At 46.2% G+C, this 27,121-nt stretch overlaps 1 protein-coding gene across 1 annotated transcript in view; it reads right to left on the bottom strand.

Moving 5' to 3' along the window:
- The window catches only part of LOC129711801 (pappalysin-1-like), a 241,752-nt gene that overhangs the window by 192,560 nt on the left and 22,071 nt on the right, over positions 1–27,121 (bottom strand). Inside the window, exons 2-7 of the mRNA XM_055659738.1 lie at positions 24,926–25,982; positions 10,423–10,568; positions 8,283–8,405; positions 5,708–5,784; positions 4,085–4,170; positions 2,437–2,558 (exon numbers count right to left, since the gene is read on the bottom strand). Of these exons, the coding sequence (XP_055515713.1) occupies positions 2,437–2,558; positions 4,085–4,170; positions 5,708–5,784; positions 8,283–8,405; positions 10,423–10,568; positions 24,926–25,982 (1,611 nt within the window). The remainder of the gene's footprint in view (positions 1–2,436; positions 2,559–4,084; positions 4,171–5,707; positions 5,785–8,282; positions 8,406–10,422; positions 10,569–24,925; positions 25,983–27,121) is intronic.

Genomic DNA, 27,121 nt, shown 5'->3' with positions numbered 1-27,121 from the left:
TATTAACTAGCTTTTAAAAAAAACCATTCATGTAGATGCAAGTATATGATAGGCAAAAGTGCTGGAGAAACTCAGAGGGTGCAGCAGCATCTATGGAGCGAAGGAAATAGGCAACGTTTCGGGCCGAAACCCTTCTTCTGGGGTTATCAAGTTTTTAAGGCAGAGATTGATAGGTTCTTGAATAGTATCGGGGAGAAGGCAGGAGAATGGGGTTAGGACGGAGAGATAGATCAGACATCATTGACCCGAATGCCCTAATCCTGCTCCTGTCACTTATGAACTTATGAACAGAAATGTGCAAACCCTGTGATTTGCACAGGACCGACTGTACAATTTAGTCCATTGTGGCTGGGATGTGACAGGCAGTAAACGACTTCACACTGATGCTAAGTATTTGGTTGAGAGACATCTTTACGTCTTCCGTGATTGATTTTCCTCACAACTTGCTGCACAATTGCGTTTTTGTTTCCCTCACCTCAGACTCGTACTGTTTCGATAAATCATTGCCAGGCTGAGACAGGGACGCCATCGGATGGTCTTTCTGCTCCTTGTGTGGCGTGATATAACCTGACGGAGCATTAGTAGTCAGCTGAGAAGGGAAACGCTGATCGCAAAATTAATCTAGCAATGTTTATTCAAAAGGAACGTATCTGTATTTGTTTCTGGTGGTCGTGAATAGTTGGTGGAATGTGACAGGAAGCTTTCCCCGGGGACCTGTTCTGGAGCCAAAACTTTTCATCATATTTATTAACAAGTTGAAAGAGGGAAGAACATTAAATATCCAAGTTTACAGATGGTGCCAAGAGATATAAATAGAAGGGAGCAGGAAGTTTTAAGGGGAGGTAGAATGATCGAGTATGACAAATATCGACGAAAATGGGAGCAAGGGTGAGGTTGGTCAATTTGAACACTAGAAATGCAGGGACAGACGCAAGTAACAGCAGATGCTGGAAACTTGAGCATAACACAAATTGCTGAAGGAACTCAGCGGGTCAGGCAGCATCTGTGGAGTGAATAGACAGGCAACACTCTTTGGGCAGGGAGCTTTCTCATAATTCTCTTTCCTATAAGTCTATGTCCCTTTCCCTATAAGGGATGCACGGTGGCGCAGCGGTAGAGATGCTGCCTCACAGCGCCAGAGACCCGGGTTCGATCCTAACTACGGATGCTGTCTGTACAGAGTTTGTACGTTCTCCCCGTGACCTGCGTGGGTTTTCTCTGCGATCTTCGGATTCCTCCCACACTCCAAAGACGTACAGGTTTGTAGGTAAATCGGCTTGGTATCAATTTAAAATTGGCCTTAGAGTGTTAATGTGCAGGGATCGCTGGTTGGCGTGGACTCGGTGGGCCGAAGGGGCTATATCTGCGCTGTATCTATAAACTAAACTAAACTACGTCTGATCAGTTCATTGCTTTTCTCTTGAAAGAGTTTCAGAGTCAGCGCACAATGCACTGTTGCAACTTCATAGCACATTTATACTGCCAACCAGGGATAAATTCTAGATCGTAAATAAAACGTTTTCATAAATCTGGAGAAATTGTAGAGGAGAGAAAAGGATGTGGCACGGTGGCGCAGCGGTCGAGTTGCTGCCTTACAGAGCCAGACATCCCGGGTTCAATCCTGACCTACGGGTGCTTTCTGCAGGGATTTTGCCATTTAGAATGGAGACAAGGAAACACTTTTTCTCACAGAGAGTGGCGAGGCCGGTTCTCTGGATGCTTTCAAGAGAGAGCTAGATAGGGCTCTTAAAAATAGCGGAGTCAGGCGATATGGGAGAGAAGGCAGGAACGGGGTACTGATTGCGGATGATCAGCCATGATCACATTGAATGGCGGTGCTGGCTCGAAGGGCCGAATGACCTACTCCTGCACCTATTGTCTATTGCCTATTGTCTATTGAATGGATGACGTTTCGGGGTGCGACCCTTCAGCTTAAGGAGGGTCTCGACCCGAAACGTCAACCGTTTCTTCTCTTCGGAGATGTTGCCTGTCCCGCTGAGTTACTCCAGCATTTAGTGTCTATTGACAGCTTACCTGCCAGCTGCCACAGTTAGTGGACAGTAACACGTATACTGCTATGCAATGGGGAGGAAGGAGGGAGAAGCCGAGAGTGAAGGTTACAAGATCAGAGGGAGCAAGCCTAAATCAATGTTTAAGAAGGAACTGCGGATGCTGGAAAAATCGAAGGTAGCGAAAAATGCTGGAGCAAACTCAGCGGGTGAGGCAGCATCTATGGAGCGAAGGAATAGGTGACGTTTCGGGTTGAGACCCTTCTTCAGACTCCTTCGGAGTCTGAAGAAGGGTCTCAACCCGAAACATCACCTATTCCTTCGCTCCATAGATGCTGCCTCACCCGCTGAGTTTCTCAAGCCTAAATCAATTTTCCTCGCGGTAAAGGGCAGCCTTTTTACGTTTTGCATCTTTTCAGTTACTGACCTTCTGCTTCTCTGGGGCTCCAATGTCCGGAAGGATCACAAGGTCTTGGGGAAGAAGCGTTGAAGGCATACTGGACAAGTTCACCATGTTCTGTGCAGGCATCACAGACTGATCCCACCACACTGAGGGAGTTTCAAAAGGCAAAGTCAAATAATAAAAGATCCCGTATCAGTACGTTTTGCAAGAAGCAGGGACAGGAGCATTCAATACAAGTCATGGAGTCATGCAGTGTGAAAACCAGCCCTTCGGCCCAACTTGACCATGCTTTCCCATCTACACTAGTCCCACCTGCCTACCTTTGGCCCAATCACCATCCAAACCAGTCCTATCCATTTACTTGTCCATTGACGTGCCTTGAGCTAAAGAGTGCATCTATATCATGCCTGGACAATAGACAATACACAATAGGTGCAGGAGTAGGCCATTTGGCCCCTCGAGCCAGCACCGCCATTCAATGTGATCACAGCTGATCATCCCCAATCAGTACCCCGTTCCTGCCTTCTCCCCATATCCCCTGACTCCGCTATTTTTAAGAGACTTATCCAGCTCTCTCTTGAGAGCATCCAGAGAACCTGCCTCCTCTGAGGACATGGGATATCTTCCAAAATGCTTTATGTTACTGTTTATCCATTAATATCAATGCATTGAAGGGTTAATTATTAAATATAATGGTTAATATATTATAATGGTTTAAAAGGGTTAATTTTATTGAAATAAAATAAAATTAACTAACAAATTTAATAATTAGTTATTCGTGGACAAATTAATGCCCAATTATTGTGCGAATCCGGAAAGCTCATAACAAGTTAAGACTTTTGTAAGTGAAGCACAAATCACTGAATATTTTCCTTTTCCAATTCATTGGCTAAATCTCTCGCTCCCCACCAATGGATTTTTCCCACTTTGCCGACAATTAACCCCGTAAAGGTCACACATAGTTTTGTCAGCAGCAAGTTCTGGGCCAATAATAATTTCCCTGTTATTGACATAATGTTTAATTTAATTTAATTTAGTTTAGAGATACAGCGCGGAAACAGGCCCTTCGGCCCATCGAGTCCGCGCCGACCAGCGATCCCCGCACACCAACACTACCCTACACACACCAAGAACAAGTTTACAATTTTACCAAGCCAATTAACCTACAAAACTGTACGTCTTTGAGTGTGGGAGGAAACCAGAGATACTGGAGAAAACCCACGCAGGTCACGGGGAGAACGTGCAAACTCCGCACAGACAGCACCCGTAGTTCAGATCGAACCCGGGTCTATGGCGCTGTAAGGCAGCAACTCTACCTCTGCGCCGCCGTGCTGCCCCGTGTTATTTTGAGCTCCTCGACTCTGATCAATTGCTTCCCTTATACCATCTGCACGGATTCTGTAACTCACTTCGCCTCCTTGGCTGAGGTCCTCGACGCTGATGTCATACAGTGTCGTTAGCAGCACATTTGCCTTACGATGTGTCCCCGCGTTGACAACGGGGTGGGCCTTACTAGTCCACTTCTTCCTGCCATCTCGGCCCTTGACAGTCGTGGTTACGAACACTTCTGACCTTCCCTATCTAGCCATTGTTACCTGCCGGGCGACCATTTGTTTTCTTTTTCCCCACTTTCGCCTTTCGCGTTCACTTATACCATAATCCAATAACTCACCTGTAAATCGGACAAGATCGAACCCGCTGCTTTCCCAAGCATTCCATTGGAAGCTCACATTCCCTATACAACTCGCCTCCAAAACTCTGAGTAAGAAGTTCCCAATTATCGCTTACATCCCCTAAACGGCCGGTGTTCATCAATCTCATGTCATGTCCTCTGGTTCTGAATCTTACCTACTCTCAGTGGCAGGAAAAAGCTTGTCCACATGGCTTCCTGACCCGGTCTTCTTCCTCTTACACTCATCTTGTCTCTGTACAGTCAGCACACTGCTGACTACGCAAGTCCCCCCTTAACCTTCTCGCGCTCAAAAGAATATATAAAAGCATAACTTGTGCAACTTATCTGTAATCTTAGTTGCTGATAAACCAAGGCAACAGGCTTCATAGTAAACTTTCCTGCTCTGTATCGCTCTATCTATTTGTATAACACTGTCCCAATCCACACTCCCCCAGATCGTGCGCAGGCTGTTGTGTCTCCATCGTAGACCCACTATACCTCCCTTGCCACCCCAAGCACACCCCAACAGACTGTGAAGTAACATCTGAGTCAATCATTACACCACCCACCGTTCGAAAACGTGGCAAAAATCTGCGACCAAGGAAAATAACTTTACTAACGACATATTTGTAAAATTTAAAAAGTACCAACTCTTGGGAATTTACGGCTTGTTTGAGTGGGACCCATTGATGAAGTCCGCGGTGTGCCAGTGTACAGGAGCCTACTCTGAACTGCTGTGCCACTAGGAGCAAAGGAAGTAGATGAATGACCGCAGAAATCGGTAGAGATATCCCCACAGCTTCTCTCAATATGGACCACTCCATTGTGCCGAAACTGCCCCTCCCCTTCTACGTCCAGTTCGGTGAAAAGGTTGGCCAAGTGTACTGGCTCTAAGATGACAAATTCATGGTTCATCTAGGGTGCCGTACCAAACTGGTTAGGGTTATGTTGCCATACCTCTCGAGTGATCTGTGGGATCATGCTAGGCTACCATAGTCGTGAGCGTGGAAGGCCCAAATATGCAGTGCGATAGTTTTGTAACTTGGCAGACGAGGTAGATTCCGAGCGATTTTGCACCAGCCTTGTGCGGCGTGCGCAGGGGTTATGCGGCGAAGATAGGCAGCAGAGAATGGGGCCCGATCTTTGCCCATTTCTTAGTCTCACTCCGGGCCTCAATGTGTGGGCATCCTGCAGTGTCGTACCCTCGTCTCCTCTCAACGGGGTGCGCATTACTCGATGCCTTCTACACTACAACACCTCTGACGACACGCTAATAATCACCTGTATCCTCTTGTCGAGGACTCTGTAGAAGTCTGAATCCAGTTATTTTACCCCTTTTGCTTGCCCTCTTTTTTAGGTGATGCCTTTTCCTTTTGTTCTTTCCTGTTTGAGAGTTGGTCTCGACCTGAATAGTCACCCTTCTTCCCCGCCTGCTGCTAGTCCGGGCGTCCCGCACCCGCTTTGGGTCTGTCCTAGTCCCGTCGTTTTGTTATCTTTAACCTACGCTGCCGGCGACCTCTCGCATTTCACCATCTTGGCGCCCCTTTGCGGCCTATATTTCCACATATGCGGAGACAGCCTCGCATGGTTGTCCCTCCGACCCCCCCCCCTCCCATCGCCGACCTGTGGCGACCCGTCCGACTCCCCGCTCGACCCCCTGTTAGGTAATCGGCCGCCGCGCTCCGGACCCAGCTCCTCCCCTGGCGAATAAGCGAATAGGTGCGCCGCGTTGCGTCCCGCCCTGCCTCAGGCTGCTCTACGGGCACCAAGCCCCACCCCAACCAACCGCTCACACACACACTATTCCTCTGTGCTTTCTTCTTCACTGCGTGTGTGCTGCACACGCCCTCCCCCCGTCGCATTTGTTTCCCGCTTTGCCTGTGCCACCTCTTTTGCCTTGGCTCGGTTTTTAACGCACCGCTTTCCGTCACCCTATGGAGACACGCACGTGGTTCTCTGAAGCCCATGCCCCCCCCACCGCTCCCCCCGGCCTTTTGTTGGTTGTTCCCTTTTCTGGCAGGTTTTCGACCACGCCCACCCGTACATTAGTAGTATATGTTTTTTTGCTAGTCTGGATTTTCTTGTATGTGTTATGTTGTCTGGGGCCTCGGGTCCGTCCCCCAGCAGACGTACGTAACGGCTATACCTCTTTGCGTTGGTGTTTTCTGACGTGGCACGCCTCTTCGCCCTTCCCACCTCGCCCACTCTCTCCCCGCCACGGCCTTTTTGCCCTTGTGCACGACTGTTGTTGTTGACGGGAAACGCCCCGCCACCCGCACGTTGACACTCAATCTTCCCTTTTTTTTGTCTGTGCGGGACCCGGGGTGGTTCTCCATTTTTGCTGTACTTGCGTTTCAGAATGCCGGTTGTTCTTATACTTTAGTTCACCCCCCGGTGGTTCGCGCAACACCCCCACTCCTCTGTATCGGTACCAGTGACATCCACTCCCGACACACCTAAACCTCCCTCCAGCCTCCACCCACATGTGCTCCCCAAGACACCACTCATGTTACTAGACTTCTGCTGGGGCGAGTTTCTGTCGCGTCGGGCAGCCTGTTAGGGCCTTCGAGCCATCAGTAGTGCCAGCGACAATCCTGGCTCGACCTCGCTTTCTTTCTTTAACTATGCCTGCCTTCTCCCTTAAATTGAACCCCTACCACACCTGGGACCCCCCACCCCACGGCGTGCCGCCCCAGTCACGTAGCTGGACCCCACTTCCCGGTTACGGCCTTTTTTCGTGGTTCTAATTAACTCTTTGGCTCTGCATCAATAACTACACGGCAACAACGGGAGTCAATCTCGAACGGGCTTTGTTCTCCGGCGCCCCGTTCACAAGCATGTGGTCTTCGAGCGTCACCTTTGGATTCTCCTATTATTTCTAACACTAATTCCGGGGTTTTTTTGCCCCAAGTTGGCCCTCTCATCCGTCCATTCTTTCCTCTCTGGAAATTTGGTGCCTCCTGCCGTCTTATGTCCAATACCCCTTGAGACTCCAGTGCCCCCCCGTAATATGCATGCTCTCCCGTCATGAGGGTTCTACTCGTGCCCTTTCTTCTGCTGAGCCTCTGCCACTCTGTGGTATCGTATTTTCATACTCAGGCACCTCGTGACAAGCCGCTCTATATCTCCGTCTACATTACACATCGGTCTGTATTACTTTGTACCTCTCTCTTTTTAGCACATTTTTTCTTTCCAGGTGTTGTTCATATGTTCGTAGGCCTCTGGCTGTGGTTGCCGCAGATGCAGCCCCCGGGGAGTCCCCGTCACGGTGTGTTCCTAGGCAGAAGGCCTCTTGCGCCCTCCGATTTACTTTTTTTTCTAGCCCTCTCACCGTTGATGCGTTTTTTCCTGCACACTTGCAATTTCCTTCCGATTGACTTTCCGCGGTAGTACCCCCCTTTTATTCTTTTATTTTGTGTCTTTTTGATCTGTTTATTTTGTTTTTCTAGACATTTCCAACCCCAGACTCTTTCTTTCTTTTGGTCAATTCTCTCCTCATTCATAAAATGCGTGTGATCCTCTGTAGGATCATTCACGCATGCTTGACCTCCGATATGACCCTTATGTTGGACCTGGTTCACTCCAGAATAAATCTTTTATTCATTGAGAGCGTGTAAGGTTCCGTGGTTTTGTTTAGACTGGTTTTTTCTATTTCGTCTCGTTCTTTTTTTATTTGAAAGTTTTGTTCACCTTATTTGGTCTTTTTACCTCAAGACTGATCGCATTTTTGATCATTCAGATATATCTTTATCTTTTACCTGCCCTTTGCCCATTCCCTTATCCCCTATTTCTTGCCTTGTCACGTCTACCTATGTGTTGTTGATGTGGGTTAATCGTCAGTTTGACCTTTGTTTTTTTGTTGTTTTGGCGAGGGTATTGATTGGGTCTATTTGTTGTTTGTTTGGTTTTTGATGCTCTTTGATACACTTAGTCTTCTTTGTTTAGAAGGCCGATTAACAGAGGGTTTTCGGAGGAGATGGTGGGTTGAAATTAATTGTCAGGCGGACTGGCCGTGAGTAGGGGCCACTTGGGGCACCTTGCGGCTTTTGTTCTGTCCCGGTTTTGGTTGTGTTAGTTAGGTGTTCAGGTGTGTTGAACGATGGAGCGGTGGGGCGATTAGGGCAGAGGGAGATGGAACGAAAGAGGTACTTGAAGTTAAAGCACTGTCACACGGTACGAGTTCACTCGCCCTAAGAACAGGATTCAATCTCAGAGATCCCCTTGAACACGTGGTAGAGCCCAAGGCTGTGGCCGATTTCATGGATCATGGTGTGGGTGTGTCCAGGGATGCCGTAGAACGAAGGATTCAGGACAATGCCACCTTGGTGCACAACCAGAAAGTATAGTTTAGAGATACAGCGCGGAAACAAGCCCTTCGACCCACCGGCTCCAGTCCGACCAGCGATCCCCGCACACTAACACTATCCTACACACACAAGTTTTCCAAACCCAATTGCCGGTAACCTACAAACCTGTACGTCTTTGTAGTGTGGGAGGAAGCCGGAGATCCCGGAGAAAACCCACGCAGATCATGGGGAGAACGTACAAAAAACTCCATACAGATACTAGCACCCGTAGTCAGAATCGAACCCAGGTCTCTGACGCTGTAAGGGGAAAACTCTACCGTCGCGCCACCATGCCGCCCTGTTCTGTTAGCGTTTTTATGTCACCATTTTTATCCAATCTCAGCTCGTGAAGAAACGCAAGGAAATTGTGAATAATTGGGCAGATCTGCAGGGAGGATATCAGCTGATGGGAAGCGGCCAGGCTCCCTTTTGTTTAGCTGCTCTGACTGTACTTGGAGGTTTGGGATGGTGTATCTATTGGTTCACCACATGGCATTCTGTGACTCTTTGCAAATTGCCGCCTGCAATGCTAACTTCATCTATCCCAGGAGCATTCCCCTCCCCCTCAGCTTTCCATGAGGTTACTGGCCCCTTCCCCCCCATTAAAACAATCCAGCCTTATAAAGTTGCGGCAACTCTTTCCAAAGCGTCTACCCAGTAAGTCAGCTCACTGCCATGAGCCTCGCTGCTGTTCCCAGTTCTCAGTTTAGTTTATTGTGCCGTGTCCCAAGGTACAGCGAAAAGCTTTTTGTTGCGTGCCAACCAGCCAACGGAAAGGCAATACATGATTACAATCGAGCCATTCGCACGGCACAGATGCATGATAAAGGGAATCATTTTTAGTGCAAGGTAAAGCACAACAAAGTCCGATCAAGGATAGTCCAATAAGGTAGATACAAGTTCGGGACTGCTATCTAGTTGTTGGTAGAATGGTTCAGTTGCCTGAGAACAGCTGGGAAGAAACTGTCCCTGAATCTGGAGGTGTGCTTGAGGCATGGCTGAAAGTTGATCTCAAACTGTGCTGTCATATCAAAACAAACTGCAAGGGCCTGTTTCCTTTATCATCGTTACTTTTCCGCATAGCTTTCATTCATTGTTCTTTATCTCTCTACATCACCGTCTATATCTCTCGTTTCCCTTTTCCCTGACTGGTCTGGAGAAGGGTCTCGACCTGAAACGTCACCCATTCCATCTCTCCAGAGATGCTGCCTGTCCCGCTGAGTTACTCCAGCTCTTTGTGTCTACCTTTAGAACAATGTCTGATTGAGCCTTTTCTCACCTACTGTTCTCTTAATCTCAATAGTCAATAGTCTATTTAATTGTCATTTGGACCCCTGGAGGTCCAAATGAAATGCCGTTTCTGCAGCCATACATTACACACAAATAGACCCCAGACACAACATAATTACATTTTACATAAACATCCATCACATAACTGTGATGGAAGGCCTGGCAATTTATGGAATTTAGGACATAGATAATCCCGACACAGGAACAGGACCTTCGGCCCGCAATGTCCATGCCAAATATGATGCCAAGATATTATTCTCCTCTACCTTCATCTGGTCCATATTCCTGCATTCCATGCACATCAGTTTAGTTTATTGTCACGTGTACTGAGGTACAGTGAAGAGCTTTTGTTGCGTGCTAACCAGTCAGCGGAAAGACAATACATGATTACAATCGAGCCATTTGCAGTGTACAGATACATGATAAGGGAATAACGTTTAGTGCAAGGTAAAGCCAGCAAAGTCGGATCAAAGATCACATTCTTGCATGGTCATGTATGAACAAGCAGGGAGTTTAAGATGTATGAACATGTATCTATCCAAAAGCCTCCTAAATTTCCTACTCGTTCATATGTCTGCCTAAAAGCCTTTGGATGTCTTGTTATTGAGGCAGAACAAAATGAATGGATTGGCAGCAAAATGAATGATCAAAATGAAAAGAAAAGAGAAACAAATGTTACTTTGGAAATGACCCGTAAACTACCTAGATGTGTGAGGGCTTCTTTATTCCATGGCCATGTAGCAAACCCGGCTAGCTCTTCATCCGAAGAATTGGCGAAGAATACGTTGAGATGCGTTGCACCATCCAGCTTCAGGATGTTCCTCAGGTCGTTTACATCCAAGTACGCCCTGCAATCAAAACATAAGTCCGATGAAAATGCACCTCAAACTCTTTTTCCGGTTGATGTAAGACGCTGGATCCCTTTTAAGTAGTCCTGAGCAGTAATGATCATTCGTGTGGCTGAACTAAAATTCATCTTCTACACCTAGCTGTTGCAGTAACATTGTGACTGAAGGCGGTCAGAGTGATATATATATATACAAATGCTGCCACAACGGGTGGCATGGTGGCGCAGCGGTAGAGTTGCTGCCTTACAGCATCTGTATGGAGTTTGTATGTTCGCCCCGTGACCGCGTGGGTTTTCTCCGAGATCTTCGGACTCCTCCCATGCTCCAAAGACTCGGCTTGTACTTGCTAGAATTTAGAAGATTGAGGGGGGATCTTATAGAAACTTACAAAATTCTTAAGGGGTTGGACAGACTAGATGCAGGAAGATTATTCCCGATGTTGGGGAAGTCCAGAACAAGGGGTCACAGTTTAAGGATAAGGGGGAAGTCTTTTAGGACAGAGATGAGAAAAACATTTTTCACACAGAGAGTGGTGAATCTGTGGAATTCTCTGCCACAGAAGGTAGTTGAGGCCAGTTCATTGGCTATATTTAAGAGAGAGTTAGATGTGGCCCTTGTGGCTAAAGGGATCAGGGGATGTGGACATAAGGCAGGTACAGGATACCGAGTTGGATGATCATATTGAATGGCGGTGCAGGCTCTAAGGGCCGAATGGCCTACTCCTGCACCTATTTTCTATGTTTCTATGTTTCTATGTAACGACATAGAGGTATGTCGGTGAAATTGGCTGCCTCTAAGATAGTCCCATTTACCCGTGTCTGGCCCATATCCCTTTCCCATCTATGTACCTGTCCAAAGATTGTACAACTATTGTTAATGTACTTGTCTCAACTACCTCCTCTGGCAGCTGGTTCCACCCTCTGTGTTGAAAAAGTTGCCTCTAAGGTTTGTATTCAATGTTTCCACTCTCACCATAAACCTATGCCTGCTAGTTAATGATTCCCCTGCCTTGGGTAAAAGACTGTGCGTTCATTGCCCTGTCTCTTCCTCTCATGATTTTATACATCTCTATAAGATCACCCATCAGCTTCCTGCACGACACAGAATAAAGTCCCAGCCTGCCCAACCTCTCCCTCAAGTCCTGGCAACATCCTTCTAAATTTGCAACACACTCTCCCTTTCTGCCCTACTATTCATTTCTCTGTCTTTTCCTGAGTGACCAGCACTAACACTTTGATTTTCATAAGTTCATAAGTTATAGGAGCAGAATTAGGAAATTTGTCCCATCAAGTCTACTCCGCCATTCAATCATGGCTGATCTATCTCTCCCTCCTTACCCCATTCTCCTGCCTTCTCCCCATGACCCCTGACACCCGTACTAATCAAGAATCTTTGTGCATGAGCCAATCATTTCTTGGTCTTTCAGTTCGACTAGTGAGTTAGTGAGCGGGTTTAGTCTATTGTCACAAGCACCGAGGTACAGCGAGAAGCTTTTGTTGCGTGCTAACCAGTCAGCGCAAAGACAATACGTGACTGGCTAGAGACACAACACAGGCTGCAACTCTTTTCACTTAAGCCCCGTTATTTCAGCACTTTGTGTCATTATTTGCACCACATTACAATCTTGGCAGCACTTTGCAAAATTGCAGTGTTGGTTGTAATGTGCCTTGGCATGACCCGAGAACGTGAATTAAGTTATATTTATGCAGCAATTTTTTGACATAATTATCGAGAATGTTGCCAGAAGAAAATCTTAAAAACTACCATATGATTTTTCTTTACAATGGAAGCTGAAGGGCGTGATTGTGTTCAAATTGCTGTAAATACCAAACGGTAGACTTCAGACTTGCATTATGGAGTTAAATGCACTGACTATGTGTTCTGTACCATAATAACGCTGTGTGTAAACAGTGAGTTCATTCATTGCTCCTGAGAGCAATTTGAGGTCCTCTGAATGGATCTCAAACCCTAGTACCAAGTCATTTTCAGTTCTCTTGCTGGAACTCACAAACTTTAAAGTCCTGTCCCACTCTGGCGTCATTTACGCGACATCATTCACGACGCACAACCACGCACGATACGTGCGTAATGAATACCATGCGCACATCACGTCGTGCTGCCCACGTGATCTGCACATGGTGTGCATTACGCACGCATGGTGCCTGCAGATGTAGGCAGTGACGCACGGTTGCGCGCGGCGCCCCAGGATTTGGGGATGTACAAAATCTCTGCGCACCATCTGTGTGACTCGCAAATGACACCCAAGTGGGACAGGCCCTTAAGTTCAATGAATATCCATTGCACTGAACTGCGCTGCACCTAACATTTCCAAATGTTGTCACCTGCTCTCAGTCCACCTGAGCCTACACAATCTCCCAGTCGCTAAACACTTTAACTCCCCCTCCTATTCTCACACTGATCTTTCTGTCCAGTGCCTCCTCCACTCTTTCTCCGTCCCTCCCTCACCCTGGTTCTCCTAATACTTTTGCTGTCCTCCTGATTATTTTTACTGTTTACATGCCTCATTGTCACCTCCCCTCAGCCAACAATCAACCATTGTGCATTTCCTTGATCATCGTCTGCTTTGATCTGTCCTTTTCACACCTGACATGCTCTTTGTAAACCTTCCATATCTCTAGTTTCCCTCCCCTCTTGACTGAAGAAGGAACGTCACCCATCCCCTCTCTCCTGAGATGCTGCCTAACCCGCTGAGTTACTCCTGCATTTTGTGTCTATTTCCAAAGGTTTAGTTGAGTCCATATCTCTAGGTGCTTCTTGTGTGAGGAAATTGGATTCAGATGGTTGTGCGGTGATTTCCTTTTCCTTGTTTCACTTAAATTTGCTCCTTCCAAAAACCTGTCGATAACACCCTTGAAGAATAACACACTTACTACAAGGATTACTACCAGTTTGCTTGTGCTCTGCAGGTGTCCATAGCCAGCTGAGCGTATGGTCCTGGTGCTTTGACAAGTCCATCTTGTGAGGGGAAAGAGAGGGAGCCTTGAAATCTTTGCTCCATGAGCACCAAAACACTTTGGCCTCTTTATCCCAGCAGGAATCTAAATCCTCCATCTCTTTTATAAGATCATAGAATCATACAACGTGGATACAGGTCCTTCAGGCCAAATGTGTGGGGAAGAACTGCAGATGCTGGTTTAAACCAGGCATGAGACAGACACAAATGCTGGAGTAACTCAGCGGGACAGGCAGCATCTCTGGAGAGAAGGAATGAGTGACGAGAAGCTTCTTCAGACTGATGTCTGCGTAGTGGGCGGTAATATGTCTATGCTGAACATTAAAAACGTTATCTATACTAATCCATTTACCAGCATTTACTGTAGTTCACAGCCTACAGTACTTGGCTGTTCAAGTGCGAGTCCAGATACTGCTTCAATGATATAACTAAAGGGCCTGTCCCACTTGGCAATATTTCCGGCAACTGCCGGCATCATTGACTGACGTATTAGGTCACCGCAAAATTTGCGGCGAGATGCGGCGTGATGACGTATTGGCGCGCGGTGTTTTTTCAAGTGTCGCAACATTTCTTTTGTCGCCGCTGGATTTTGAAATGTTCAAAATCTTTTGGCGACCCTGATACGACGCCAGCAGTCGCCGAACAAAATCGCCTAGTGAGACAGGGCCTTGACTCCACCAGTTTCTCAGGAGGTGCATTCCAGATTGATATGGATGAAAGTAGAATAAGAGCCTGAAAATTCAGTGTAACATATTTATATGTATGTGAAAACTCTGTACGGGCAGCAGCCGTAGTCAGGATCGAACCCGGGTCTCAGGCGCTGTACGGCAGTAACTCTACCACTGCGCCACCGCGCTGCTCACTGTCAGCGAGAGAAACATTATATTTCAGATTTCCTTGCCATTTAATTATTTGCAATGAACTTCTTCAGCAGCCATGATGGGATTTAAAACCACTTGTCCAGATTAATAGTCTCCATCTCTGGATGCTCAGCATCCAGAATCACAACTGTACGATCATTCCCCTTGTGGAGTTTTATGACCCACTCATATTCCTTCTTCACTGCAGTAGTTTGGTTAGAAAGCTAAGTTGTAAGGTGCCTGCACACCTGGGGAAAGATCATTATCATCTGGGCAGGTGGCCCAGGGGCGGCGCAGTGGTGCAGCGGGTAGAGCTGCTGTCTCGCAGAGCCAGAGTCCCAGGTACAAACCTGACCTTGGATGCTGTCCGGGTGGAGTTTGCAGGTTCTTCCCGTGGCAGCATAGGCTTCCTCCGGGTGCTCCGTTCTCCAATCACATCTTAAAGACGTGCGGGTTTGCAGGTTAATTGGCCCTGAGTAAAATTGTCCCTTGTGTGTCTGGAGTGGATGAGGAAGTAGGGTAATGCGGAACAAGTGTGAACGGGTGGCCAAGCGTGGAGCCGGAGAGGAGGGGAGAGCATCGGGCCTGTTTCCTTGCTTGATCTCTCTATTCTAAGAACAAAACTACCATGGGGGTGAGCAGGTATTAGCCCAGAGGTCCAGATAAGGCAATCCACCTGGGATTATTTCACTCAGTAGCCACTCTGATATTGAATTAGCAGTGACTGAAGGCAAAATTAATAACGTGGTCTTCAGCTGTTGCAATTCAGCATAAAAGGCTGAGTTTTCCCAAAATGATTTCTCGGCATGTCGTGTGTGAAGCTCTAAGGACCATTTTGATGAGAAATCGCTGAAATGTACAATTCTTTACTGGATGAGAATTTTTTTTCTTTACCAGACAAAATTGGACTTCACTGATGGAAAATGTTCTGGATGCTTCAGACCTGACAACATATTTCAGTCAGCCAGTTTCCCATGAAATATAGATCGATATGGCAGTGCATTAGAGAGATTACAGGTTTTAACTATAGGTCAGGTCAGTTTGGAGCGGCAGCTTAGGCCCTTTGCCCCAGATACGGCCAGCGGAAACAGGCCCTTTGGCCATACACCACGAAACATAGTAGGTGCACAGTACCAGCGATATGATCATGGCCCCGCAGTATCCCATCCCTGCCTTCTCTCCATACTATCCCCACAAGGGCCCCACTACTTTCTCTTAAGGGACCAATTTACCTTCTGTGGCATACACCAAAAATCATTTTCTCATCTAGCCAAAAGACTTCCCTCTTATCCTTAAACTGTGACCCCTAGTTCTGGACGACACCAACATCGGGAACAATCTTCCTGCATCTAGCCTGTCCAACCCCTTAAGAATTTTGTAAGTTTCTACAAGCTACTTCTTTCTATTAAGCTACAAACCTGCGCGTCTTTGGAATGTGGGTGGAAAACGAAGATCTCGGAGAAAACCCACGCAGGTCACGTGGAGAACATACAAATCCGTACAGACCGCACCCGTAGTCAGGATCGAACCCGGGTCTCTGGTACTGCAAATGCTGTAAGGCAGCGACTCTACCACTGTGCCATCGTGCCACCCTTTACAACAGGCCCCAATAGTATATCAAATGAAAAGGTGTAGACAGACATAAACCTGTTCTTCTTTGAATCCATTGATTATACAACAAAGCCTTTAATATATTTAGAATTAGGTGGATTGGATTGAAATTTAATTTAATTTAATTTAATCTTACCAGCAAAAGCCATTTACTTTCTTGGGACATTGGTACAAAACACTGCCCTCTTTATAGTCAGTTATCTTTAAATGGTAAGGGGCTTTTGGAAACAATAACCACAGTATAGATCGTGATTGATTCAAGAGTCTGAATGATTGCAACTAACACTGACAGGAAGACTAGACATTATGACAATGGATGGGAAAGTTTTCGACCACAATATAGGGTTGGCAAGGTGGAGCAGCAGTAGAATTACCTCCTTACTGCGCCAGAGACCCGGGTTCAATCCTGACCACGGGTGCTGTCTGTACGGAGTTTCTACGTTCTCCCCGTGAACTGCGTGGGTTTTCCCCGAGAATTTTGGTTTCCTCCCGCACTCCAAAGGAGTACAGGTTTGTAGGCTAATTGGCTTGGTTTAAATGTAAAAATTGTCCCCAGTGTGTGTAGGACATGTGGGGGGATCGCTTGTCGTCACGGACTCGGTGGGCCGAAAGGCCTGTTCCCGCACTGTATCTCCATACTAAACCAAACCAGACTAAACTAAAAGCATAGAACGTAATTGTTCCGAGAGTCTGAATTATTGCAACTGACACCGACAGGAAGGCTTGAGAAAGAACTGCAGATGCTGGAAAAATCGAAGGTAGACAAAAAATGCTGGAGAAACTCAGTGGGTGAGGCTGCATCTATGGAGCGAAGGAATAGGTCGAGACGTCACATAGTCACATAGAAACATAGAAAGCAGGTGCAGGAGTAGGCCATTCGGCCCTTCGAGCCTGTACCGCCATTCAATATGATCATGGCTGATCATCCAACTCAGTATCCCGTACCTGCCTTCTCTCCATACCCCCTGATACCTTTAGCCACAATGGCCACATCTAACTCCCTCTTAAATATAGCCAATGAACTGGCCTCAACTACCCTCTGTGGCAGAGAATTCCAGATTCACCACTCTCTGGGTGAAAAATGTTTTTCTCATCTCGGTCCTAAAAGCTTTCCCCCTTATCCTTAAATCACCTATTTCCTTCGCTCCATAGATGCTGCCTCACCCGCTGAGTTTCTCCAGTATTTTTGTCTACCTGACAGGAAGGCCAGACATTTCGACACTGGATGGGAAAGTAGTAGATCACAACATGTTGTTGCATCACTCCTCACGCTGACCTGCCAAGAGCAATAGGTGTGATAGAAAGCTGACCAGCTCTCATGAATGAAACATATCTGTTGTGGGGAATGGCAACATGTTCATAGTGGAGCTCTGTAAAGAGCAGCTGTGCATTACAATACATTGACAGGGATCTGCAATCAATAAAACGTGTAAAATATCACTTGTCATTTAGCTTCTGGCAATGTCGGCTAGCCAAGCTATAATAAAATTTTATATGTATAAAATATCCCTAACCTTTCATCTTTAAATAGAGTGGATTAAAATTTTATTATAAAAACACAGAAAACCACAAATCTGAAAATTTGGCGTTTGCCAAAATATATTTCCTTCACGATTCCAAAGTCTGTGGGCTGATTGTCAAAGATTGTCTGCGGAAACTATTTTCATTGCTTGCTTGTTTCTTGAACAGTTTTTGTGTTTGGTTTACTGTTTCTTTCTTGAAGGTTAAAGAACTCACAGGTGGGAAAGGACTGTGAAATGCTGACACACTGATCTGTTTTGTAGTCAATGCCTACTATGATCTGGAGAAACTCAGCGGGTGCAGCAGCATCTATGGAGCGAAGGAAATAGGCAACGAAACGTTGCCTATTTCCTTCGCTCCATAGATGCTGCTGCACCCGCTGAGTTTCTCCAGCTTTTTTGTGTAACCTTCGATTCTCCAGCAACTGCAGTTCCTTCTTAAACACCTACTATGATCTGTTGTGCTGAAGCAAAGCAAGAATTTCATTGTCCTATCAGGGACACATGACAAGAAACTCACTTGAATCTTGAATCTGTTAAGAGAATAAGAGAGAGGGGCCGAGGATGTCTTTTTTTTAAAGTGGGGGGACTGAGCGATCACTGATCACCAGCCTCGGGGGTACCCGGTGAGGGAGGGTGTGGGAGGGTGACACTTATTATTTGTTGGGATTTTTTACAATACAATACAATTTATTTGTTGTCATTTGAACCCAGAGGTTCAAACGAAATTTGGTTTCTGCAGTCATACAAACAAGAAGCAGAACCAAGACATGACATAATTTACACGAACATCCATCACAGCGAATCTCCTCCTCACTGTGATGGACGGCAAAGTCTTATCTCTCCCCTGCACTCCTCGTTCTCCTCCCGATGTCAGAGTCAAAGCCCCCGGCGGGCGATGGTAAATAAGTCCCGCGGCAATTAAAAGCCGCGCTGGGCGATGCAAGGCCGCGCTCCGTGTCTTGGTGTTGGAGCCCCCGGCGTGCGCTAACAAGTTGTTGCGACCTCCAAATACTGGGGGATAATACAGGCCATCCCCCAACTCAAAACGTGAGGACTCTGTCTTCCTGCTTTCCGCAAAGCCTGTTCCCTCAGCAACTCCCTGGTTAACTCATCCCATCTGACCCCTTCCCCAGGGACTTTCCTCTGCAACTGCAGGAGATGCAACACCTGTCCTTATACCTCCTTCCTCGGCTCTGTCCAGGGACCCCAACAGTCCTTTCAGCCCTTCAGAAAATTGGTGCCCCAGCAAGCCAATTCATAGTTCAGTTTAGTTTGTCCCAAGCATGGAGGGCAGACCTGGTGTATGGGTGATCATTGGTCGGCACGGACTCGATGGGCTGAAAGGCCTGTTTCCATGCTGTATCTCTAAACTAAACAGAACTATAACTTGTCTTTTCTTTGAAGGTTTGGGAAAACAATTCTTTCACTTATTCTGTTTTCCTGTGCTCTTCGAATCCAACGACATCACAGGCAGTTTTGATAGTTTCAATAGACTCATCATTCTGACACTGCTAACATTTAAATGCAAGGTGTGTAGGAAAGAACTGCAGATGCTGGTTTAAATTGAAGGCAGACACAAAATGCTGGAGTAACCCAGCGGGCCAGGCAGAATCTCTGGAGAGAAGGAATGGGTGACGTTTCGGGTCGAGACCCTTCTTCAGACTTAAGTCCAAGGCCCGGATTCAAATCGTCTCAGCTAAACTGTTTAAATTGAAATCCTGATCCACAGATTATGAGATAATCCCGTGGTTCACTTGTAGCTGTGGGAAGTTTCAGCCCTTGTTAGCAAACACCATCGGCACATGTACTTGAATGCTGAGAGTTATTCACAAATCCTTATGGATACCTTAAATGTCCTCGTTGTGTAACAAGTGGCACACAAGTGTCGCTGTTGGCGCAGAACGGTGGTTTAGCTTGTGTTAAATAACTCGTGGTTATGAATTAGCCTGCATATGATAATCTTGTAATTATAATTATGAATCTGTATTGCTGGAGTTGGGAAGATTTTCCCAGCATTAAAACACGTCAGTCTTTTTCCTGATCAAGATGAACAGAGCCTCCTGTATACATTGAAACATCTACGTGCGGAAACAAGCCCTTTGGCACACTCAGAATGAAAGGGCATTCTTTTAGGGAGGAGATGAGGAGACATTTCTTTAGTCAGAGGGTGGTGAATCTGTGGAATTCTTTGCCACAGACGGCTGTGGAGGCCAAGTCAGTGGATATTTTTAAGGCAGAGTTAGATAGATTCTTGATTAGTACGGGTGTCAGGGGTTATGGGGAGAGGGCAGTAGAATGGGGTTGAGAGGGAAAGATGGATCAGCCATGATTGAATGGTGGAGTAGACTCGATGGGCCGAATGGCCTAATTCTGCTCCTAGAACCTATGAGCATCTGAATGGTCAGTGTGAACCTTTGCCCATTCAACACTTTTGAATCTCTTTCCAGTGACTGTGGCATTCATTTTCTGCTGGTTTCAGTTGTCTAGTGAAGGCCATTCAATGCCTAACATTTGATAGGAGGGTGAGAAGGAGGAAAAGGATTCATAGAATTTCATGTTTCAGTTATTTTGTGTTTTATGACTGTAAATAAATAAAGCTCTATTGATTCGTATCGTATCGTATGAATTGCTTGAGTCTAGTTACAATGGATAACACTGGATGATAAAAAGGGGTGGGATCCGAGATCTAGAAGTGAACGGGGCTCAGCAGGCAAGAGGTGGGGTTAGAGGGCAGGACTGACAACAATATCAAAACAAGTTTGTGTTTAAATATCAGTGTCCTGGGAAAAAGCTGTTACAGTGGTAAAGTTGCTGCCTTACAGCGCCAGAGACCCGGGTTCGATCCCGACCAGGGGTGCTTGTCTGTACGGAGTTTGTACGTTATCCCCGTGACCTGCGTGGGTTTTCTCTGAGATCCTCGGTTTCCTCCCACACGCCAAAAGACGTACAGGTTTGTCCGTTAATTGGCTTGGCGTATGTGTGTAAATTGCCCCCAGTGTGTGCGCAGAACAGTGTTGATGTGCGGGGATCGCTGGTCGGCGCGGACTCGAGGGGCCGAAGAGCCTGTGTCCACGCTGTATCTCTAAACTACACTAAACCAACAAAATCGCGAAATCCCTTCAGTTGGTAAAAAAAATATAAAGATAGTGATGATAATGAGCTCAGCATCTTATTGTAATTTGTTAGCTTTGCTACTCACTAAGTGCATTAGAAAGGCTAATGAAGATTGCGTCTGACAAACACGGGTAGAGATCAAAGGCAGCATAGGGACTTAACACCACAGAGCAAAGGTTGCAATGAAAATGCTGTGGCTAAGCTCAATGATATTGGACAATTACACTGAAATGAGCAACATGAAATACAGTGTATCTAATCCTTAAACTTGTATTAAAGGATTACTCCATGTTAGCAATGGAAAATGCCAATGAAGCAAATCTAATTCTACTGCTACTGCTTCAGAGGAGATGAAATGAAATTAATTTCAAAAAGGTATTTATGCCAAATTCATTATTTTGATTCCATGCCAGGGCCGTAATCAGCATTGTTTGCGAACATAATTGACCCTAAACCTGACCCCTGATCATTTCGGAGGTCAGGTTTTGGATTATTATGTGAAGAAGTAGCACAAACATCTCCTGGTAATAATCCCTTTTCAGGATAGCTCCCGTCACTTTGCAAGAAACCCTTCCTTGATTCACATTGGTTGAAACAACCAGTGTTACTTCCTGAGAGAAGAAATCGAGATGGTGTGATACAGGGACATGCGATGGAACGAGAGGTTATAGATGAACCAAGGGGTTAGGCAAATACTAAATATAGAAGCAACCAACTGCAGATGTTGGCTCACATCAAAGTTAGACACAGAGTGCTGGAGTAACTCGGCGGATCAGGCAGCATTTCTGGAGAAACAGGATGGGTAACGTTTCGGCTCAGGAAACACCACTCCCTACACTCGCCCATCATTCCTGATTTGGAAATATATTGCCAGGCCTCTAATTCCATCCACACTTCACACTGCCTCATCAAGGCCAGCAGCATCATCAAGGACCAGTCCTACCCTGGTCATAGGGCTGCCAACTTTCTCACTCCCAAATAAGGGACAAAAGGTCAAAATACGGGACAAGTTCCCGACGGCAATTCGTTGACCGACTCGGCCGTGGCTGGGTGAATGATGAGTTGGGCCCGGGTGCTGGACTGCACACAAAGCCCAGCCGTTGGGCCAGCTGCTGAGTTCTGGCCAGGGCACCAGACTTTGTGCGCGACATCGCGCGGCCCCGGCCAGAACTCCTCAGCTGGCCCGCCGGCTGGGCTTTATGTTCTGCTGGACACAGAGTCCGACACCCCATCCAACTGGTGAACCGATGATCGGCCATGAGGAGGGGGGGTGGTGGTGTCGGCGGTAAGCGAAGGTCTGAAGGTTGGACAGCTGTCCGGACTGCTGACCGATGGGGCCACGGGCGAGGCGCTGCTGCTGCTGCACTCCATGGGCTGCACTACGTCGGGGCGGGTGAGGTGGGGCCAGACGCAACAGTCCCCCTTGACCCTAGTAGTAGCAGTCAAATACGGGGCATGGCGGTCCCATATGGGACAAACCAATGTAGCCCAATATACGGGATGTCCCGGCTAATACGGAACAGTTGGCAACTCTAGTTACAAACAACCTGTGTAATACAAGTAGACTGCCATATCTATTTAAATTTATTTCCCATTGACTTCAAGAAAGGTTTCAGATTGAGTAGAATTCTCTGAGGTTGCATACTTTTATATACCCAAATAAACTTTAGACTGAACATTTAAAAATCTTAATTGAAACCTTATTTCATAACTGAATCTATAAACCTCTATTTGATGTCTAGAGTGGGCAGAGGGAGCCCAAGACTATAACTGAGATGTTTTAACTTTGTGAAAGGATCAGTCTGAAACAAAATAAGGTGATGATGGAAGTGAAACCATGTATTTTCAGGATAATATTTTTAAATATCAAACTTGGATTGTAGAATCCATGCTTTAGGAATTGAGGAAGGAATTCTCCAGGTTTTCTCCGAGAACTTTGGTTCCCTCCCACACCCCAAAGACGTACAACTTTGTAGGTCAATTGGCTCGGTATAAGTGTAAATTGCCCCCAGTGTGTGTGTAGGATAGTGTTAGTGTGTGTAGGATAGTGTTAGTGTGTGTAGGATAGGATAGTGTTAGTGTGTGTAGGATAGTGTTAGTGTGTGTAGGATAGTGTTAGTGTGTGTAGGATAGTGTTAGTGTGTGTAGGATAGTGTTAGTGTGTGTAGGATAGTGTTAGTGTGTGTGTAGGATAGTGTTAGTGTGTGTGTGTGTAGGATAGTGTTAGTGTGTGTAGGATAGTGTTAGTGTGCGGCCCCTATTGTTAGTGTGTGTAGGATAGTGTTAGTGTGCGGGAATTTCTGGTCGGTGCGGACTCGATGGGCCGAAGGGCCTGTTTCCGCTCTGTAAATACGAAACTCAAACTGAAACTAAAAACTAATTTTAGAAACGAGCCTGCAAAATAAACAAGGACGTTAACTGTGTGTTGACACTTATTGAAAATCAATCTACTGGTTGAGTTCAAAGATGATAAGGACTAAGCAGTGAGGGAGGGCAGCACAGTGGCATAACGGGTAGAGTTGCTGCTCAACAACCCCAGTGACTGATCCATTACAATCCCGACCTCCTGCCCTTCGTCGGAGTAGCATTTGAACCTTCTCCCTGTGACCACAAGAGTTTTCTCCCACATCCCACAGATCAGCTGACTGCTACCCGATTAAGAACTATTGATGGGCCTGTCCCACTTACGCGACTTTTTCGGTGACTGCCGGCACCCGTCATGGGTCGTTGCAGGTCGCCGAATATTTTCAACATGTTGAAAATCCAGCGGCGACCAGAAAGGCGCGAGGTCTCTTTGGGCGACTGAGGAGACGACCCAAGTCAAGTCAAGTCAAGTTTATTCGTCACATACACATACGAGACGTGCAGTGAAATGAAAAGCGGTAATGCTCGTGGAGTTTGTGCAAAAAACAAACAAACAAACTACAAACAGAATGGAACAGAATCACATTTTCCTTTACATATTATTACATATTGTGGGGAGGAAGTTAAAAAGGAAAACAAAAATTGGTGGAGAGGAAGTTTCTTCCCAGAGGCAAAAGGAAAAAAAAAGGGACTAAACTCTACAGAACGTTTTTCAAATTAAAAAAAAAAAATTTTTAAAATAATTTGTTTGGTTGTTTTGTTGTTTGTCTTTTGCACAAAAGTCCGCGAGCATTGCCACTTTCATTTCACTGCACATCTCTTATGTGTATGTGACAAATAAACTTGACTTGACTTGACTTGAAATAGCAATTAAAAAAAAAAAATTTTTTAAAAATTTAAAACATGTCGCGGGGATGAAGCCTGAATGGTCGTAAGTAGTCGCCCAAGGAGTCGTACCTTGTTCTGCATTTTCAACATGTTGAACATTTTCAGCGACCTGTAACGACCTATGACGGGTGCCGGCAGTTGCCGAAAAAGTCGCATAAGTGGGACAGGCCCATAAGGTTCGAGATGAGTAACGGTACCATTAAACTCGCCGCACTGCGTCTCAAACAAGACCTGCGAATTTCCACTTCATAACCCCATAATAGAAAAGCACCAAGCAATGAAATTGAAGCATTTCTTTCATACTTATTGAAACACAAGACATTTGGCCCATCATGTTGGTACTGACTCCTGTACGAGCTATCCCTCAGTCTGATTTTGATTCTTATTTCCCTGAAAGGTTGCAACATTATTCTCTCCTACATGCCCTCTCATTCCCCTTTCTTGATTCTTTTGCCGCCTACTACATTTGGCCAATTCATAAGTTCATGTTCGTAAATGATAGGAGCAGAATTAGGCCATTCGGCCCATCAAGTCTACTCCGCCATGACATCTCCCTCCTAACCCCATTCTCCTGCCTTCTCCCCATAACCTCTGACACCTGTACTAATCAAGCATCTATCTATCTCTGCCTTAAATGTATCCACTGACTTGGCCTCCGCAGCCTTCTGTGGCGAATAACCTGCTTGGGCACAAGTTAACAAGAACAACACAGAGGAAGCTCGTGCAAACTCCACACAGACAGCAACGAGTAGCTGTGAGAAAGGCTGCACCACCCCGCACTCTCAATAGTATTATGTTCAAATATTCACTTTGAGAGGCCTTTATTTGAACTTATCTTTGTTAAGTATAGAAATAAGGAACTGCAAATGCTGGTCAATAAACCAAGGGGAACAGTGCTGGAGTAATTCAGCAGGTCAGGCAGCATCTCCGCAGAAGATGCTTGTTGGCCAGAGACACTGCCTGACACACTGAGTTAAGTATATCTCATGCTAATCATTCAATATTAAATATGGTTAATACTACCTGTAGGGTGATTTTGGGTCAAAACATGTCTTTGTTACATCAGTCACCGCTGGATTGCAGCAATCACCATCATCAAAGTTGTACAGTTCATCATTGCATTCCATATCACACACCCCATTTCCTTTCTTCTTTAACAGAGGTGAGCGCCTGAGCGGTTTACAATCACCGCCATCGTTTCCGGTCAGCGTGTGATTGCACTCCGGGTCACAGTCCCCGTTCCCAATTTTGCTGATATCGCAGTTGGCCAAGATAAGACGGTCCCTCAGAGAGGAATTCTTCACGTCCAGAACTGTAATATCCCAGGTGATGTTGTACCGCTCGAAGGCGCTGTTTAGGTGCCGGTGCTGAAGTTGGATCTGCTCTCTGGTAACGGTGGTCTTCTGCCGGTTGTCGTCGCAGATGTTGACCACCCTGTAGCGAACTGTCTTCATCTTGCGAAAGTTGAAGAGGTTGTTGTAGCTCGACGTGACCTCCATGTTGTCACACACAGTTTGGCCACAGGGTGGAGGTTCCAGGTTAGTGCTTGACACCCAGTCAACGTAATGCTTCAGCTCTGCCCGAGGGTATTTGCTGTCCTTCACAGTCAGCCAGTGCCTCTTCACATCCTCAAAGTTGTCATAAAGGACCTGCCCATTAGTATCTTGAGCGTGGTGTTTCATATCTTGGATTATCTGCTGCTGAGTTCTGCCTTCGCCCCACAAGCTAAAGTCGGTGACATAGCCACGAAAGTTCTGATGTTGAAAGTTCCCCCCGAGTGTGAGAGCCTTGCATTTTTTGCTGAGGGGACTGAAGATGTCGCCCACCTGCTCGCTGCTCCTGGCCACCTGGGCCCCGTTTACGTAGAGCTTCATTTCCCGCCCGTCGTAGCTGGCGGCCAAGTGGACCCACTGGTTGGCCTGGTACTTCTGCGGGGTCATGATGGTGGTCAACTTGCGGGCTCTGTCCGTCCTCAGGCTGAAGAAGAACCGCGGGTCCCTCTTGCCCAAGCCGTCCGCCGACTGGATGCCAACTCCCCATCCTCTGTCCCGCAGTGTGCAAGGGCATTTGTCGTAGAGTCCTACATCCAAGAAACATAAAAGTCTGTGAGATGTTTCGAAGGAAAGTTTTTTTCAATATCTTAACGTTACTACGACTCAATTCCCATGTCATGCGGCATAACATTTTTCTTCAAGGTAGACACAAAAAAGTTGGAGTAACTCAGCTGGGTCAGACAGCACCCCTGGAGAGAAGGGTCATGGGTTGAGACCCTTCTGCAGACTGGTTAGGTATAAGGGAAACAAGAGATATAGACAACGTTTCAGTCATAAGGTCATCAGTGATCAGAGCAGAATAAGGGCATTTGGTCCTTCAAGTCTACCCTGCCATTCAATCATGGATGATCTATCTTTCCCCTCTAACTCCATTCTCCTGCCTTCTCCCCATAACCCCTGACACCCATACTAATCAAAAATCTATCTATCTCTGCCATAAAAATATCCATTGAAGGCCTCCACAGAATTCTGGGGCAAAGAATTCCACAGATTCACCACACCCTGACTAAAGAAATCCCTCCTCATCTCCTTCTTAAAGTGACATCCTTTAATTCTGAGGCTGTGACCTCTAGTCCTAGACTCATCCACCCTATCCAAGCCTTTCACTATTCCATAAGTTTCAATGTGGGTCCCCCCTCGTCCTTCTATATTCCAGCGAGTACAGGCCACAGAGCCGTCAAATGCTCATCATATGTTACCATACCCTGAGTCTGTGGAAGGGTCTCGAACCGAAACATCACGTATTCCTTCTCTCCAGAGATGCTTCCTGACCCGCTGAGTTACTCCAGCTTTTTGTGTCTATCTTCAGTTTAAAACAGCGGCAGGAATTCCTTCCTACACATAACATTTCTTGAACCTGGAATACAGCAGTTACACAGAGTGCTGCTGCAAACTTGCACGGCATAACACACAAGACAGGCATTCAATGATCTTTGTAAATCTATCTTTGGAAATGGATCGAATATTGAAAAAATATTTGTTGCAAATTGTTGTTGGTGTGTGCTGATAACATCTGAATCACTTGCTGTACGGAGAGGCAGGTTGTTTTACGAAAGACAAAAGTAGGAATAGGCCAGAAAGCAAACTGGATTAAAAAAAATTAAGTTTGATATCTGAATGTAATTTTTGATTATTGCAAGCAAGTCACTTCTTGCTAAGTAACAGA

The sequence above is a fragment of the Leucoraja erinacea genome, chromosome 31 (genome assembly GCF_028641065.1).
Source record: "Leucoraja erinacea ecotype New England chromosome 31, Leri_hhj_1, whole genome shotgun sequence".
In the NCBI taxonomy this organism is placed as follows: domain Eukaryota; kingdom Metazoa; phylum Chordata; class Chondrichthyes; order Rajiformes; family Rajidae; genus Leucoraja; species Leucoraja erinaceus.
Note: the sequence above shows the minus strand (reverse complement) of the source record. Positions and strands in the feature narration are given on the sequence as shown.